Source organism: Danio rerio, chromosome 19, assembly GCF_052040795.2.
Source record: "Danio rerio strain M-AB ecotype USA chromosome 19, GRCz13ab, whole genome shotgun sequence".
Classification (NCBI taxonomy): Eukaryota; Metazoa; Chordata; class Actinopteri; order Cypriniformes; family Danionidae; genus Danio; species Danio rerio.
The window spans coordinates 3282501-3299208 of NC_141039.2; the positions used below are offsets into that span (position 1 = coordinate 3282501).

Genomic DNA, 16708 nt, shown 5'->3' on the forward strand with positions numbered 1-16708 from the left:
AAAATTGTAATGTTGTGAAAAATCTATATGATTTTATTTATTTATTTTATTTATTATATTTATTTTTAAAAAGAATTCCCATTGTTTTAAAAATGACTTCGACAAATGCAGTGAAACTGTAGTATTGTGAAAAAATATTATGATGTTAAGTAACTTTTTTTTGTCATTATTAAAAAAATGACATTTAAGGCTACCTTCATTTCACAATGTAATTTTTAATATTATGCAAAAAATATTATTATTTAAATTAACTTTTTTCCATTATTTTTAATGACATTTATTTCCTTTACAACTGCAGTACAAATGGTAATATTGTGAAAAAGTATTATCATTTAATTTATTTTTTATTAATATTAATAAATAATAATAATAATAATTATTATTATTATAATTATAATTATTTTTTGTATTTGTTTATTTTAAGTATTTTCCATTATTTTAAACATGATATTAATTTCTTTCACAAATGCAGTAAAAATTGTAATATTGTGAAATATTATTATTTTATTTATTTATTATTATTATTATTATTATTATTATTATTATTATTTATTTTTATTTGTTTATTTTAAGTGTCTTTTTGTTTCATTATTTTAAAAAATTACATTTATTTTTTGACAAATACAGTAAAAACAATAATTTTGTGAAAAATATTATATTAAGTACCTTTTTTATTATTTTATTTAAATCTAAATTTATAAATATATTTAATTAAATTAGAATAGATAGATAGATAGATAGATAGATAGATAGATAGATAGATAGATAGATAGATAGATAGATAGATAGATAGATAGATAGATAGATAGATAGATAGATAGATAGATAGATAGATAGATAGATAGATAGATAGATAGATAGATAGATAGATAGATAGATAGATAGATAGATAGATAGATAGATAGATAGGCAGGCAGGCAGGCAGATAGGCAGATAGATAGATAGATAGATAGATAGATAGATAGATAGATAGATAGATAGATAGATAGATAGATAGATAGATAGATAGATAGATAGATAGATAGATAGATAGATAGATGGATAGATAGATGGATAGATGGATAGATAGATGGATAGATGGATAGATAGATGGATAGATAGATAGATAGATAGATAGATAGATAGATAGATAGATAGATAGATAGATAGATAGATAGATAGATAGATAGATAGATCAGAAGTCAGAATTTTTTCTTAATGAGTATATCTATCTAGAACAGTGTTTCTCAACCACGTTTCTGGAGGACCACCAACACTGCATGTTTTTGGTGTCTCCTTTGTCTGTCACACCCATTACAGCTCTTTCAGTCTCGGCTAATGTGCTAATGATCCGAATCAGGTGTGTTTGGCTAAGGTGACATGGAAAATGTGCAGAGCTGGTGCTCCTCCAGGAACGTGGTTGAGAAACACCGATCTAGAATACTGAAGTAATGTTGCTGGCAATTAAGCTTTTAATCAAAAATTTCATTTGAAAATATACATCAGTATGAAACACCTATTTTAATTTCAAATAATATTTTAAAATCTTTCCATATTTAATGTGTAGTAAATAAACTTGAGCATAGGAGGCTCTCTTTAAAAACATTACCAACACACACATTCATAATCTCCTGTTTCTCCTACAGAGAATGTCATCTACACAGTCTCTCCTCTTATTTCGGGACCCGCATACCTTGCATCCCCCTACTGGCCTGATGGCATGCAGCCATCCTCATCCGCCTCCTGGATCATTAACGTTCCTCCAGAATATAGAGCTAATCTCTGGTTCACAAACGTCAGCAAACCCACGTGTGACTCAGGCCACGCAGAGCTGGAGATCAGCCCGCTGGACTCCTCAGCAGAGACACAGGAATGGAGAGAAGATCAGAGTTTCCCAGATTCCATCGTCCAGCAGACCAGCTTCTACCTCAACATGAGCAACTGTGAGCCCGCGAGCGGCCGCTACGCCCTGCTGACCAAAATCATCGTCCAGAAGGAGAGCAGTGAGTCCAGCATGCACACACACACAGTGCTTTTAGATTATTCTGCTGCATTTCGTCACCTTGGAATTGTAAGGTTTTATCTACGTTCTGAATAATTTTGAGATATTGAGCTTCAAAGTTTTGCATTTCATAGCAAACAGTATGTGTTTAGTGTTTGTTTTTTTAAAGGTTCATGAAACCCTTGAGTACTTTTTTTGAGATGTTTTGAGATGACACACAAACAGATTTGTGTGTGTTGAGCATTAGTTAAGACAATGTTAGCACCTGTCAGCTGTAATTGTGGGAAAAACTGGATCATTTTGAGTTTTGTCAGCTAATTTCAGCCTTAGGGTTTAAAATGTTTTTGGGGTGGATTAAATTGGTGACGTATCACAAAACTGCAAGTGCAAAGATGATGCGTCGGTTTCTCATCATTATTATTCATAGCAGAGTTTTCTTATCCTATGAGAAGAGCCGGCTGCTTAATTATTCATGACTGTGCGTGCTTTCCGAAGGCAAGGCAGACCTGCCAGTGCCAAGCTGTGAGATCCTACAATGATAACTGGGCGAGACCATGTCTACGGACCCACGGCACACAGTATTTAGCTGTTCATGTTGGATCTAGGGATGGGAAGATTAACCGATATGTATCGATACGCGGTCATGCGCGTACACGATGCGAGTGCATCGGTTGAGCAGCAGAGGATGAATGAAATTTTGGAAGCAAATCGAGATGCATCGGTTTTTGCGAGATGCATCGATTTTTCCGAGATACAGCTTATATTTTTAATATAGAATGTATTTTTTATTTATTAACAAGTGTTGTCAACCTGTTTTTGGCGCATAATTTAATCGCACTGCTTCAACCAGCTCCAAAAGTGGTGAGAAAAGCATTGAAAGTTTTTTTTCCCATGCGCAACAGTTCTGCTCGCTCTACGCCAATAACGAATGCTATTGCATTGTTCATCTGCAAAGATATTCAGCCTAGTGTCACGGAGAACAAAGGTTTTAAACACCTCCTCCTGTTAATTTTTATTTAATTACAATAATAATAATATTAATAATAATAATGATAAAAATAATTGGGTGTCACGGTGGCACAGTGGGTAGTTTGACCACCTCACAGCAAGAAGATTGCTGGTTTGTTATATTTTTATTAGCCTGTTGTTTACAGTGACAGTGATGTTTCAACGCAGCATAACACTGCTAGTTCACCACCTGAAGTTTTGAATAATCAGTGGCAAAATATATCTTTGTAAAACTTGTTTTCATAGTTGAAAAGTTAAATCACAATTCTTGTTGTGCAATGCTAAATTTATTTATGTTGAAAGAGTGCAAATATATATATTTTTTAATATATATTGCACTTATACATTCTGTTTATCTTGAAAATACTTAAATAATATGTGCTATATGTTCTAAAATGGCCCTCTACTGTAAACTGACACTCTGGCTCTGAGAGAAGAGCCAGTTTGTAAAAAAAAGTCTTGGTTTTGCTTGGTTAATAAATAATCAAACTCATTCAATGGCACAGCATCCTCTTTCACATCATCTCATAAACTTGATCTAATAAGTTAGTGCTGAAATATCGCATCGTATCGTGATATGGGTGTGAATCGTATCGTGTTGCATCGCAATATGTCACAAATGTATCGCTAATATATCGGATCGTATTCTTTGTATCGAGATGCGTATCGGATCGGCATTATAGCTTAGATGCCCAACCCTAGTTGGATCGTATGTGTTTGTTTCCATGATCCACGGGGTTTGTTGCATGTTTTCCACGCGTTGCTGTCAGGGTCAATACAGCAAAGCTGTTTGTTTGCAGCAAGGATTTTTATCAGGAGAGCAGTATGAGAATGTCGGACCTTGTCTTTTATCTGGAGTTTGTTCACAATTAGACATTTTGCCGTGCTGCTGTGTTCGCCTAAATCCTCCAGATTACCAGCAGGGCTAATGGTTAAAATAGACAGGGCAAGAGACCTGCTGTACTGAGTCTGCATTCAGACCCGGAGATTGAAGGAGAAGTCCTCATTTATAGTGTTTATATAAACACGATTATCTTTACAGTTGGTTAAATTGTGGTTGTGTGTATAAAATTGCACATAACAAATGTAGCAGGACATTAAACCACTGTTGATTTCTTTGCATTTTAACTTTGTAAACTACAAACTCATGAGTTTCCTAACGGTTTGTTTCTCATTTTGTGAGCTAACTGACAACAGTTGTTCGCTCGCCACCTTCTCCCCTGCTCTGCTGGCCACGCCCACTCCTGCCTCTGATCGCGGAGCTCCACCAAAGAGCTTAGAATGACCGAGAGGTGACACTCTAGTGCAGTGGTTCTCAAACTGTGGTACGTGTACCACTAGTGGTACGCAGGCTTCCTTCTAGTGGTACACAGAGTAATCCAATATCAATGTCATATGTACATGCAACATACATTTCAAAATCGATCAAAAAAGGTTTATATATGAATATGATGACATATAACCTATATTTATGAGGTCCAAGCAACATTTCCAGCTTTTATTTTATTTTTTTTTTACATATAAGCACAGTACAGTGTTAATGTTTAAACTATTTATAATGTTTAAAGTGGCTGATAATAATTAAAATTCTTAATAATAGTAGTTAATGTCACGATTTTAAACTGCAGAGCTGTAGTTGCCTTACTGGGCCTACTACGTTACTGTATTTCAATACTGGTCATTATGGTGGTACTTGGAGGGACAATTTTTTTCTGAGGTGGTACTTGGTGAAAAAAGTTTGAGAACCACTGCTCTAGTGTATTTGGGGCAGCCATTTTGGAATAAAAACTCCAATAGAACAGCAGCATATTATAAATCTGTAAAATAAACTATTAAAAGTGCTGATGATTGTGATAGTAAGAGTTGTATTGTCGTCTTTCAGGTTGTATCTCAGCTTTAATGCGCTTTTTAAATAAATAAATAAATAAAAATTAGAGTAACTGCTTGCCATCTCGACAGTAATGAGATCCAATGGACGGCCGATCACTTTCACTTCAAAATGGCGGAATCCGGGGCTGTTGCTGGGCGCTGCTGTTGCAATGGAACGTTCTATTGAGTGTCGCCTCTTGGTCATTCTAAGCTCTTTGGCTCCACGCCCATTATGATGCATCTTTTGAACAAATTCTGAGGTAGACTTGAAGCAAAAGTGGGGGGTGTCATGGCCCTTTAACTAAAAAGTCTTAAAATGTAAACAACTTATAAAAAGAACATACCATAATGTAAATAAGTTGTCATTTAATAAGAATATCTCAATAACTTATAATTTTGACATCAAAAATGTCAGTTAGAACCACTTAACTTTAAGGTGACGATTTATTTGAGGATAAATACTGTAAAATTTTGAAACAATATTGCAATTACAGAAAAGAATAATTGCAGTTACATTTACATCTTTAGTTTTCTGTTTTATTATTGAATGTACAGTGCAACATTACATGCTGGATAAGTTGGTGGTTCATACCGCTGTGGCGACCCCGAATTAATAAAGGGACTAAGCCGAAAAGAAAATGAATGAATGAATAATTGTAATGAATGGTTCTTAAGCAGCAGATCAGCATATTGTAATGATTTCTGATGGATCATGTGACTGCTAAAAATTCAGTTTTAAATAACATAAATAAATTATACATGTTTATACAACAGTTCCGTCTGGTTCTTAAATCTGATTGGCTGATAGCCGTGATATATTTGAGTAATATAAGCACCCGTACAGCCTCTTTACCCTTCGTGCATTACTCCGCCCACATACAGCCAGCAACAAGCAGACACTACAGATGTAAAGTTTAAAAGATGCTTGCTCAGCTGTTTAACTGTCAGCTTATGATTTGAATCCGACGCGGAAGAAAGTAGTTCCTCATACAAAAGGGTTTTTGAGACTCTCCATGTTTTTATATACACAATTATGCCGTCAAACTGTTGTATAAACGCAATATCACATTCATAGCAGTGAGATATGGCTGTATATCGGCACTGTTAGGGGTACTAAGGCACAACGCACGCCTCCCACCAGTGCCGATATACAGCCATATCGCACTGCTACTCGTGTGATATTGCTCATTAAGTTAATCATGAAAATATTGCAATCAGTCATTCTTACCTTTTTCTTTGTCCTTTTACAGAGAAGATTCTGGCCATTATCTTGGCTGTGGTCGGGGCGGTGTTGGCTCTGCTGATCGTCGCACTTGTTGTTGTGTGCGTCATTCGAAAGTAAGTCTTGGATCTGCTGTCAGATTTCTTCATCGATAAATCTTCTTCTTTTTTTTTGCAACAAAGACATTGCTATAATAATATTGACCTTAAAATGCTTTAAGAAAAATTAAGAACGGCTTTTATTCTAGCTGAAATAAATCAAATAAGACTTTCTCCGGAAGAAAAAAATATTATAGGAAATACTGTGGAAAATTCCTGGCTCTGTTAAACATCATTTGGGAAATATCCAAGAAAAAGGGCTAATAATTTTGACTTCATCTGTAAACACTTTTCAATTTGTTTTCATCTCATTTTAAAGGAAAAACAAACCCAGCGGCAACAGATCCTCCATCTACATTCCCAAAGGCAAACCAGTCCTGCCTGGCAATGCAACATTCCCGAAATCCAGAACGGACAATGAATCTCACGTCTACGCCTCTATTGACGAAACGATATACAACCGACACCTGGACACGAACCATCCCGCAGACAGCAATAATGGTACCTGGACCAACGGCCATCAAGTGGACACCTACCGTCCATTCCTAGGACCCACCGACTCCATCCCAACGGATCAGGATCTGCCTGACGGTTATTCGCTGGATAGAGGAGGAGATAAAGACGTGTTTCAGCCGTTCCTTACTCCCCCCAACACCTTCAATCTCCCGAGGCCTCGTTCGCCGCTCATCTCGCAGGGGAGTCTGGGATTCGAGGATCGCAGGATGGTGGATAATGAGCTCAACACTTTTAAGGCTGCCGGAGATATAAACCCGATTCGTTTATCGACTGACGAATGCAAACTTCGGCCGCAGATGGATTCGGACTCGGATTCTTATCACGAGCCAGAATACGAGGAAGCCATGTGATTTATTCGCTACAATTTTTTTATGTAAAACTAAAGCAGATTGGACGCTCTCTCTATCGCCGCTCTAGTGGTCGTATGTGTGTATTGCATGTATAGTTTGGTTTTAACGATTTTTATCGTGTTTTAGCCTGAACGAACACTCTTATTGGTGCGAGTCGGATCCGTTTAGGGAAAACGTGACTTTCTTTATTGGATGTTTGTTTTTAATTTTGTTATGTTTTCATTGATTTTCCTCCAGGCTGCAGGTTTCGTTTGTGTTTGTTGACGTCGTGCATTCCTAAAATAAATTCTCAGGTATTTTAATAGATGTTTCTCTTTTAAATTTATATTTTTAATAGGAAGCTCTACAATATCATATTTGTGCATATACATCAGATCAGCCAGTACTGAAGCCAAATCTAGAGATTATCTAACAAAATAACTTACGAAAAGGTCCAAAAACTAGCACATCCAACTGTATATGTTATAGAAAAATATTAAATACAAATTTATAAAAAGAGGAAAAATTCAAGAGGCAAAACATTTTGAAAAATTTAGTAGGTTGTAATTTATTTTTGCAATATTTTGCTTAAATGTAATTGTATTATCTTTTACTTTCTAAATATTTTTGGTGACTAAAATATTATTTTATTAAAATATGTTTAATCTGTTTTGTTCAAATGCACCACAATACATTGCCTATATTCACTGAGAAATGTTCATTTATATTCATTTTCAAAATGGGCTGTACTCAATTATGCTGAGCACTGTGTGTGTATGTGAGTAACAGGCATGAGCCGTATACCTTGAAAATGGTAATCGTCCCATGGTGTGTAATAGCTGTGAGTTTTATGTAAATCTGCAAAATTGTGTGAAATGAAACCGCACAAGCTCATTTTTTTCAAAACCTATTTATTGCGATGAAATGATATATGTTCAGGCTATATCAGGCTAGACATTAGTTTGTTAGAAAATAAACAAGTAATCAAAGCTAGCGATCTGAAATAATCATCGTTTCCATCAGGTGTCTGGAGTTTTCCGTCAAACAGCCTGGTCTGATTCATGTTGTTTGTTTTGTTTGTGTGTTGGCCTCGTCTTATTGGAGACAGTCCAATCATGCTCTTGATTACAGTGTTGGATCTCTGATTATAGATCTGCTTTTGTGTCTGAATGTTTGTGTGGAGTGCACTGACAATGGGGTCTGAAAAATCTACAATTAGGAAGCAAACGCAATGCAAGCAGGATTGTGAAATGGAAAGGAGCGCTGAGATGAATCGATGAGGATTTCCAACGCAATCTCACGGCAATTCGTAACTTTTTCTATTTAGTGGCTAATTCGTATCAATTCGTACGATCTAATTCGTACAATTTAGTACGATTTGCTCATCACCCAATGACGGTTGGGGTTAGGGGTGGGGTTAGGTGCCACGCCTCCTTTTTAAAATCGTACAATTTCGTACGACTGAACTCGTACGAATTAGCCACTAAAGGGACAAAACGTAAAAGATCGGGCTGGGATTTCAGACAATGTTGAACTCGCAGATGGAAGCGCGCTCCTCACGACAGCTCTCGTCCAGCCACTTTCCGCCAGACGTGAGCACGGCGCAGTTTTGCGCGCTGCCGCCGTCAGGTTGCGGAAGCTTCCAGTTCTTGTACCTGATGGCTGAGCCGGTCTGGTCGGTCCACAAGCCCTCGGTCTGCATGTCGTTTACACCCAGCCAGATCTCGGCGTCCGCTGAAATGCTCTGTCGCATGTATTCGTAGAGCTGTGTGTTTTGGGCGGAGCTCAGGGGAGTGGCCAGGATTCCTCCTTTAGCGATGCAGTCTTCATTGGCTGTGTGGTAGCGCTTCTTCATGGAGTCCGCCAGAAAACACTTACCATGGATCTTTGTGCCCTTCAGACAGACTGGAGGAGAATGAAACCATAAAACATTGATTTTAACGTTTAAATTGTTATATATAAATGTAAAACAGCCGTTTGATGTTCTTTTGAAATTAAAAAATATGTATATATTGGCTGCGTGTCCACCGAAGTGTTTTTTCTTCTTTTCTCAAGATAAGCAATGCAGACTTCTCTACTATATAGCATGCTAAAACAGACTGTGAAAGATATGGATGTAATATCCGTGACGTCGCCAACCGTCACCATTTCGTTCGCACTTTATTGCGGGGGTGAAGAGGCGGAGCTACAGATGCCTGCTAGCATTTTGCTTAGACAAGCATTTCTTTGGGAGAAACACTTAATATGGGGCAGCATGGTGGCGCAGCGGGTAGCACAATCGCCTCACAGCAAGATGTATATGCAGAGTTCAGTAGCTAATCAGCCGGAATCAGCAAGACCTAGCTGTCACTCAAGTAGCCACTCTCTTTAATATGCAGACTTCATTCATTCATTTTCTTGTCGGCTTAGTCCCTTTATTAATCTGGAGTCGCCACAGCGGAAGGAACCGCCAACTTATCTAGCAAGTTAAGTCTCTGGGAAACATTCACACACACACACTACGGGCAATTTAGCCTACCCAATTCACCTGTACCGCATGTCTTTGGACTGTGGGGGAAACCGGAGCATCCGGAGGAAACCCACGCAAAGGCAGGGAGAACATGCAAACTCCACACAGAAATGCCAACTGAGCCGAGGCTTGAACCAGCGACCTTCTTGCTTTGAGGCGACAGCACTACTTACTGCGCCACTGCTTCACCATATGCAGACTTAATAAAACTTAATAAAAACAAAATGGATGAGTTATAAAAAAATGCACCCCCTCACAGCTGTCATGAAGGGTAATATTAGCCAAACGCACCAAAACCATCGCTTGTACCAGGCTGGAAACGTTTTTAACAGCTGTAAAACTGGCCAATTTAGCATTACATTCAGCGAACATCTGGAGTTGCTGGAGCCAGCCCCCCAAAGGTCAGTGGATGAATTGCAGTTTCAGTTACTTCCACATTGGCTTCACGAGGGAGAGCGGGATGTTGCTGCTTGGTTAAAATCAGTATTCGAGCTGAGTAGTATGCTAATAATAAAACAGTATCTCACCGGTCTGCAGAGCCTGCTGCTCTTTCAGAAGGTTGAGCTCCTCCACGATATCACTGATCTGCTGCTGAAGATCCTCTAATGCAGCGCTGACTCGAGACTCTGAGTCTGGACAATCACACAACAGACATCCTCACTTATATTCTGCCTTAAATCAAGCATTTTCACACCATTAAAGAAACAATTTAGTGTAAAATGAACATTCTGGAATCATTAACACTTCTTTAAATGTGTTTGAGCTTCTTTTTACAGCTGCACACAAAGGAAGATATTTGGAAAAATGTTGGAAAAAACTGTTGGAAACGGTTTCTGCCATACTTCAGAATATCTTCCTTTGTGTTCAGCAGAAGAGAGAAAGTCGAAAATGTTTACCTTATATATAACTTGAGTTAAGTAATTAATGAGTAAATGTTCATTTTTGGGGTAAACTGTAATAATTAAAATAAAAAAAAATAACAAAAAAACATTAAACATTTTAATAAGTATCAATTAATACTGATTTAAAATAAGAATCATTAAAAAGAACAGTAAGACATCCAAAATAAAATAAACAAAATAAATTTAAATAAATAAAATTTAAATAAATAAATAAATAAAATAAGATAAAATAAATAAAAATAAATAAAATAAAAATAAATAAAAATAAAAAAATGAAATAAATTAAAATACATAAAAATAAAACAAATAAAATTAAAATTAAAATAAATTAAAATTAAAATAAAAAATAAAAAATAAACAAATTAAATTAATTAAAAAAAATAAAAATAAAATAAATAAAATTGAATTTATGATCAAGAAAGTGAGCGAACAGGAAATTCTGTGCAGCTGCTGTTGAAATACTGTATATTTAAGAAATTACTATAATACTTTAATGCTTCAACATTAATAAAAAAGTAATAATATTGACATATTAAATAAATAATTTTGTGTTGCTACATTTTCTTTAAACTATGAATTTTTGATTTTTATTAATTAATGCACTGTTAAAAAAGATCTTACTGCCCTACATTAAGTTAAATCAAATGAACTTATCAAGTCCTCACAACTTGCATTAATCAAACTGACAAACATACTAAGTTAAACTTTGTAACAGTTAAAAAAAGAATAAACCTGATTAACTTGAGTATGAGTGAATGAGTTTACATACACATACATTCACTGGCCACTTTATTAGGTACACATTACTGCTATTGTGTTGGACCCTCTTTTATTCCTTCATGGCATAGATTCAACAAGCCACTGGAAATATTCCTCAGAAACTTTGGTCCATATTAACATGATAGCGTCACGCAGTTGCTGCAGATTTGTCAGCTGCACATCCATGATGTGAATCTCAGTTTCCTGTTCTTAGCTGACAGGAGCGGCATCCGGTGTGGTCTTCTGCTGCTGTAGCCCATCCGCCTCAAGGTTGGACGTGTTGTGCGTTCAGAGATGCTCTTCTGCAGACCTCATTTTTATTAAGTGGTTGTTTGAATTACTGTTGCCTTTCTATCAGCTGGAACCAGTCTGGCCATTCTCCTCTGAGCTCTGGCATCAACAAGGCATTAGCGCCCACAGAACTGCCGCTCGCTGGATATTTCCTCTTTTTCAGACCATTCTCTGTAAACCCTGGAGATGGTTGTGCGTGAAAATCTCAGTAGATCAGCAGTTTCTGAAATACTCAGAGCAGCCCGTCTGGCACCAACAACCATGCCACGTTTAAAGTCACTTAAATCCCCTTTCTTCTCCATTTTGATGCTCACTTTGAACTGCAGCAGATCCTCTTGACCATGTCTACATGCCTAAAGTTGCTGCCATGTGATTGGCTGATTAGAAATTTGCATTAATGAGCAGTTGGACAGGTGTACCTAATAAAGTGGCCAGTGAGTGTATATAATACAAATATTTACTCTACAGATTTATTCGAACACATAAATTGCTTGCACCTTATTTATTTTTTTTCCATATTTAACACAGGATAACTCTGATAAACCAGTTAAAGGGGTTTTAACTAACTCTCTCTTTAACATGGATTAACCACATTTAGCTTCAAATGAATGTAAATGAAAGGACAGGCGATGGTTTACCTTTTTTGTCAGGTGTTTTCTTCTTGCTGGTGTTTTGTTGCTGGAGTGAGGAGTGTGTGAAGAGTGTGAGCAGCAGCAGCGGCAGCAGAAAACGTCCGTCTCTGAGTGTCATGATGGAGCTCTGGAAGATCACTGAACAAACGCAGCTGTGAAGAGAAGAGACTGAGAGAGAGAGATCAGGAGTGACGCCCTCAACACACACACACACACAGCAAAAATACTTTCTTACTTAAACTTTTTCTCTAGTTTCTAGAAGCATTTTACAGACAAGCAAAACATATTGTCTTGTTTCCAGAAATAATATGCCAAAATTAAGCGAGTTTTTCTCTAGAACAGGCTAAATAATCTGCCATGGGGTCAGAGAAGATTGTTTCAGCACATTTCTGATCATAATAGTTTTAATAACTCATCTCTAATAACAGATTTATTTTATCTTTGTCATGATGACAGTAAATAATATTTGACTAGATATTCTTCAAGACACTTCTATACAGCTTAAAGTGATATTTAAAGTCTTAACTTGGTTAACTAGGTTAGCTAGGCAGGTTAGGGTAATTAGACAAGTTATTGTATAATGATGGTTTGTTCTGTAGACTATCGAGAAAATATAAAGCTTAAAGGGGCTAATAATATTGACATTAAAATGGATTTTAAAAACTTAAAAACTGCTTTTACTCTAGCCGAAATAAAACAAAAAAGTCTTTCTCCAGAAGAAAAAATATTATCAGACATACTGTGAACATTTCCTTGCTCTGTTAAACATCATTTAGGAAATATAAAAAAAAAGAAAAATAAATTCAAAGGGGGGCTAATAATTCTGACTACAACCAAATATATAGCTTTAAAACATTTTCTTAAACTAAAACTTGACAAGATCATTTATTTCAGGTTGGAAATATTTTATATCATTAATACACTAATACTCTTCATAAGCCAGTGTTTGCCCTCTTTCACTTTTAGTTTTAGTAATTATGCTGTTTTTGTGTTCTTATTTTGCTAGATATTGTATAGTTCACATAGCATTTTGCTATTAAATTCTAATAACAAAAAATTCCAATAATTAAAAATGTATTTTAATGTTATTAATATTGCTAATACTACCTTTTTTCTTTTGCTTAAAATTCATCATTTTTCTAGCATTTATATTTCTGTTGAAAAAGATTTTGCCAAAATATGTGAAAAATACTTTATTATTTTATAATTTATAGGATATGCAGACACACACAGATATAGTCAGAATTATTGCCCCCCCCCCACCCCCCTAGATTTTTTTCACCCTTTTTTTATTATTTTCCAAATTATGTTTAACAGAGCAAGGAAATTTTCACAGTATTTCCTATAATATTTTTTTCTTCTGGAGAAAGTCTTATTTGTTTTATTTCGGCTAGAATAAAAGCAGTTTTACATTTTTAAACACCAATTTAAGGTTAATGTTATCTGCACCTTTAAGCTATATTTGTTTTCTGTTTTCTACAAAACAAACCATCATTATACAATAACTTATCATAATTATCATAATTAATTACCCTAATTAACCTGGTTAAGCCTTTAAATGTCACTTTAAGCTGTATAGAAGTGTCTTGAAAAACATCTAGTAAAATATTATTTACTGTCATCATGACAAAGTTAAAATCAGTTTTTAGAAATGAGTTATTAAAACTATAATGATTACAAATGTGTTGAAAAAATCTTCAGGAGGGCTAATAATTCAACTGTATATGCACACACACAAATAAGTGTAAGTATATGTAAAACAAACAATATTTAATATTTAGCAATATATCTTCATGTTGATTTGAGATGACTGCACAAGTAAATCTGGACATTTAGGCTGATTTCACTGAGACAGCAGCAGGTTTGAGTTTTGCTCAGAGCAGTCTGAGGTCTGCTCAGGACACATTTCCCATCAGGCATACCTCTCGCGTATGATATTGTTATCTGCTGTTTGTTTTGGATTCGTGATGCCGCAGGAAGAAGCAGTGAAGCTATTATGGGATGGAATAAATCCAGGCTGACAGCAGCTGTGGAGAGTCTGACCGCTCAGATCTTCCTCAGGCGACACGTGGCAGAAGAAAAGCCACAAGAAGACTGAAAAATCCCTCTCAACACAGCGGAACTTTTAATTATATGCAAATTAAAGGGGAAAAATGGCTTCTGAATGCAGGAAAGGACTCAATTTTTTCCTTAACGAAATGATTTGTGTTGGCTTTCTATTGGTTGATCATATGTGATTGGCAGGTTGATCCCGCCCTCACACCAATAAACACCAATCAGAGATGTTGATGAAGAGGAAGGTGCAGATCATTTGATTAAAGATAATAAGATAAAGATAACTACAATGTTGCAAAATGAAACACGGTGGCTCAGTGGTTACCAGTCACCTCACAGCAAGAAGGTCGCTGGTTTGAGTCCCGGCTAGGTTAGTTTGCATTTCTGTGTGGAGTTTGCATGTTCTCCCCGTGTTGGTGTGGGTTTCCTCTGCATGCTCCGGTTTCCCCCACAGTCCAAACACATGCGCTATAGGGGAATTAAAGAAACTAAATTGGCTGTATATGTGTGGATGAGTGTGTATGGGTGTTTTCCAGTACTGGGTTGCAGCTGGAAGGGCATCCGCTGTGTAAAACCTATGCTGGATGAGTTGGCGGTGCATTCCGCTGTGGCGACCCCAGATGAATAAAGAGATTCAGCTGAAGGAAAATGAATAAAATAAGAATTATTTTGGTTTCATGGCTGTTAGTGGATAATTATTACTTTCTTCACATGACATATTAAAGATTGCAGGCATCGCAAGAATGGGATTGTGAAGTTTCAGCTCAAAATGACCTCAGAAACCATTTAAAAGTGCTTATTGTATTGAAGCAAAAACACGCTCTTTGTGTGTCTTTAAATGCAAATGAGCTGCAGCACTCCACCTCTTTTCCAGAAGAGGGCGGAGCCTTTAAAGCTTGTGCCTTGCTTACTCAAGTAGCAATAAACAATACATCTACATGTGTTTAGTCAGTTTAAATTCCTGATATTTTTCGGACTACACAGACATGAAGACACAAAATGTAAAACGTAAACACTGCATCACATGATTGTTAAACTAAACTATCAGATATATAAAAGCTTATATATAAAAGTGTAATGTTGGTTATGTCTGTGAATGTACCTGAATGTGAATCACTATGTTAGATGTGTGAAACAGGTGACCACACTATAAATGTCAATTTTACAGACTCCGCCCCCTTTTAGCATGAGTTAAATATATTTAGGATAAAGCGATATGTTCATTTCTGGAGGAAAAGTATTTATGCTTAATAAATATGCTGGACTTTTTTTGTGCACAAACAATAGCATATGAAGAATGCATGTCAAAAAATGACCGAAGAAACATGTAAAAAGCCTAAAATATTAAATATAAAAGAAAAAGTCATCTTTTAAAGGGATAGTTTACCCAAAATAATTAATTTAAAATGGAGTCAGATCTGAGTTTCAGTAGTCATGTCAAAGCAGTCAGTAAATCAGCTTACAATCATCTCAAAAGCATTGCGAGAATCAGATGCTTTGTTTCCAGTGAGAAACTTGTTCATGCTTTTATCAGCAGCAGGGTGGATTACTTTAATGGTCTCCTCACTGTCCTTCCCAAAAAGACAGTCAAGACTGTTGCAGCTCATACCTAACACTGCGGCCAGGATTCTGACCAGAAGCAGAAAATCAGAGCACATCACACCTGTCCTCAGGTCTCTACACTGGTCCCAGTTACATTCAGAATAGATTTTAAAGCATTATTACTCGTCTATAAACCACTAAATAGCCTAGAAGCTCAATACATTACAGATATGCTCACTAAACACAAACCTAACAGGCCACTCAGACAGACATCCCAAGTCTCCCGGAAGTTGCGGGAGTATCCCTCAAAGGCATAAACACTCCCGGATGTCCGCAAATGAATGATAATCTCCCGGAAATCGCGCGCTTCTTGACTGGTCCTTAAATACGTTACACAGCCCTCTCTCCACCGCATCCCTCGTAGCTCTTGAGGTACGTCGCGCAACTCACCCCCACCACTCTTCAGGTAATGTTATGTTGCGTCGCGCGTGCAACTCCCACCGCTCTTCGGGTACGTCTCGCGCGCACATGCCCCCCTACCCAGATACGCTCTCACTCAACGCACCCTACCCCATCCCCCCTCCCCCCACCTTCTTCAAATACCCACTATCCCGCTACCTCCCACAAATCAACTCTGTATCCCCAAAAAATGACTTTTCCCAACTTGGGATGTCTGCTCAGATCTTTAGAATCACATAAACTAAAAATTCCAAGAGTTCAGTCAAAGCCGTGTGAATCGGCCTTCAGCTACTAACAGCGCCCCCTACTGCTGGAATCAGCTTCCAGAGTTGGTCAGATGTGCTCCAACATTAGGCACATTCACATCAAGACTGAACACACATCTGTTTAGCCGTGCCTTTACTGAATGAGCACTGTGCTGCGTCCGACAGATCACACTATTATGTCTTACTTTTCTTTTTCATTAACTTATAACATATTTTAACACATTTTAATCTGTTTTTAATCGCTTTTATTATTATTTTTTTTTACTTACA

The 16708-nt window shown here is 36.7% G+C and overlaps 2 protein-coding genes across 3 annotated transcripts in view; one reads left to right on the plus strand and one right to left on the minus strand.

The window, feature by feature from the left end:
* The window catches only part of cdcp1b (CUB domain containing protein 1b), a 22456-nt gene extending 15110 nt beyond the window's left edge, over positions 1-7346 (plus strand). Inside the window, exons 7-9 of the mRNA XM_087295236.2 lie at positions 1626-1982; positions 6109-6196; positions 6498-7346. Coding sequence (XP_087151362.2) covers positions 1626-1982; positions 6109-6196; positions 6498-7044 — 992 coding nt within the window. The 3' untranslated portion in view covers positions 7045-7346. The remainder of the gene's footprint in view (positions 1-1625; positions 1983-6108; positions 6197-6497) is intronic.
* clec3bb (C-type lectin domain family 3, member Bb) lies at positions 7225-15004 on the minus strand. Of its 2 annotated transcripts, none has more exons than XM_088651482.1 (4): positions 13649-15004; positions 12123-13585; positions 10060-10164; positions 7225-8928 (listed from the first exon to the last, which is right to left on the minus strand). In XM_088651482.1, exons 2-4 carry the CDS (start codon positions 12232-12234, stop codon positions 8543-8545), a joined length of 603 nt encoding a protein of 200 aa, XP_088507608.1. In that variant the 5' UTR covers positions 12235-13585; positions 13649-15004; the 3' UTR covers positions 7225-8542. The 2 variants fall into 2 exon arrangements, with proteins under 2 accessions (XP_088507608.1, XP_087151384.1); XM_087295258.2 differs by having other exon boundaries at positions 12123-12284; positions 14039-14809.
* Between the last annotated feature and the right edge of the window lie 1704 nt (positions 15005-16708).

Excerpts from the sequence above, each read along its gene's own strand:
- clec3bb (XM_088651482.1), bottom strand. The coding sequence starts at position 12,234 with ATGACACTCAGAGACGGACGTTTTCTGCTGCCGCTGCTGCTGCTCACA. Across the intron at positions 10,165-12,122 it reads GAAAACACCTGACAAAAAAG|ACTCAGAGTCTCGAGTCAGC; the intron begins GTAAACCATCGC and ends GTGATTGTCCAG. Across the intron at positions 8,929-10,059 it reads GCAGCAGGCTCTGCAGACCG|TCTGTCTGAAGGGCACAAAG; the intron begins GTGAGATACTGT and ends ATTCTCCTCCAG.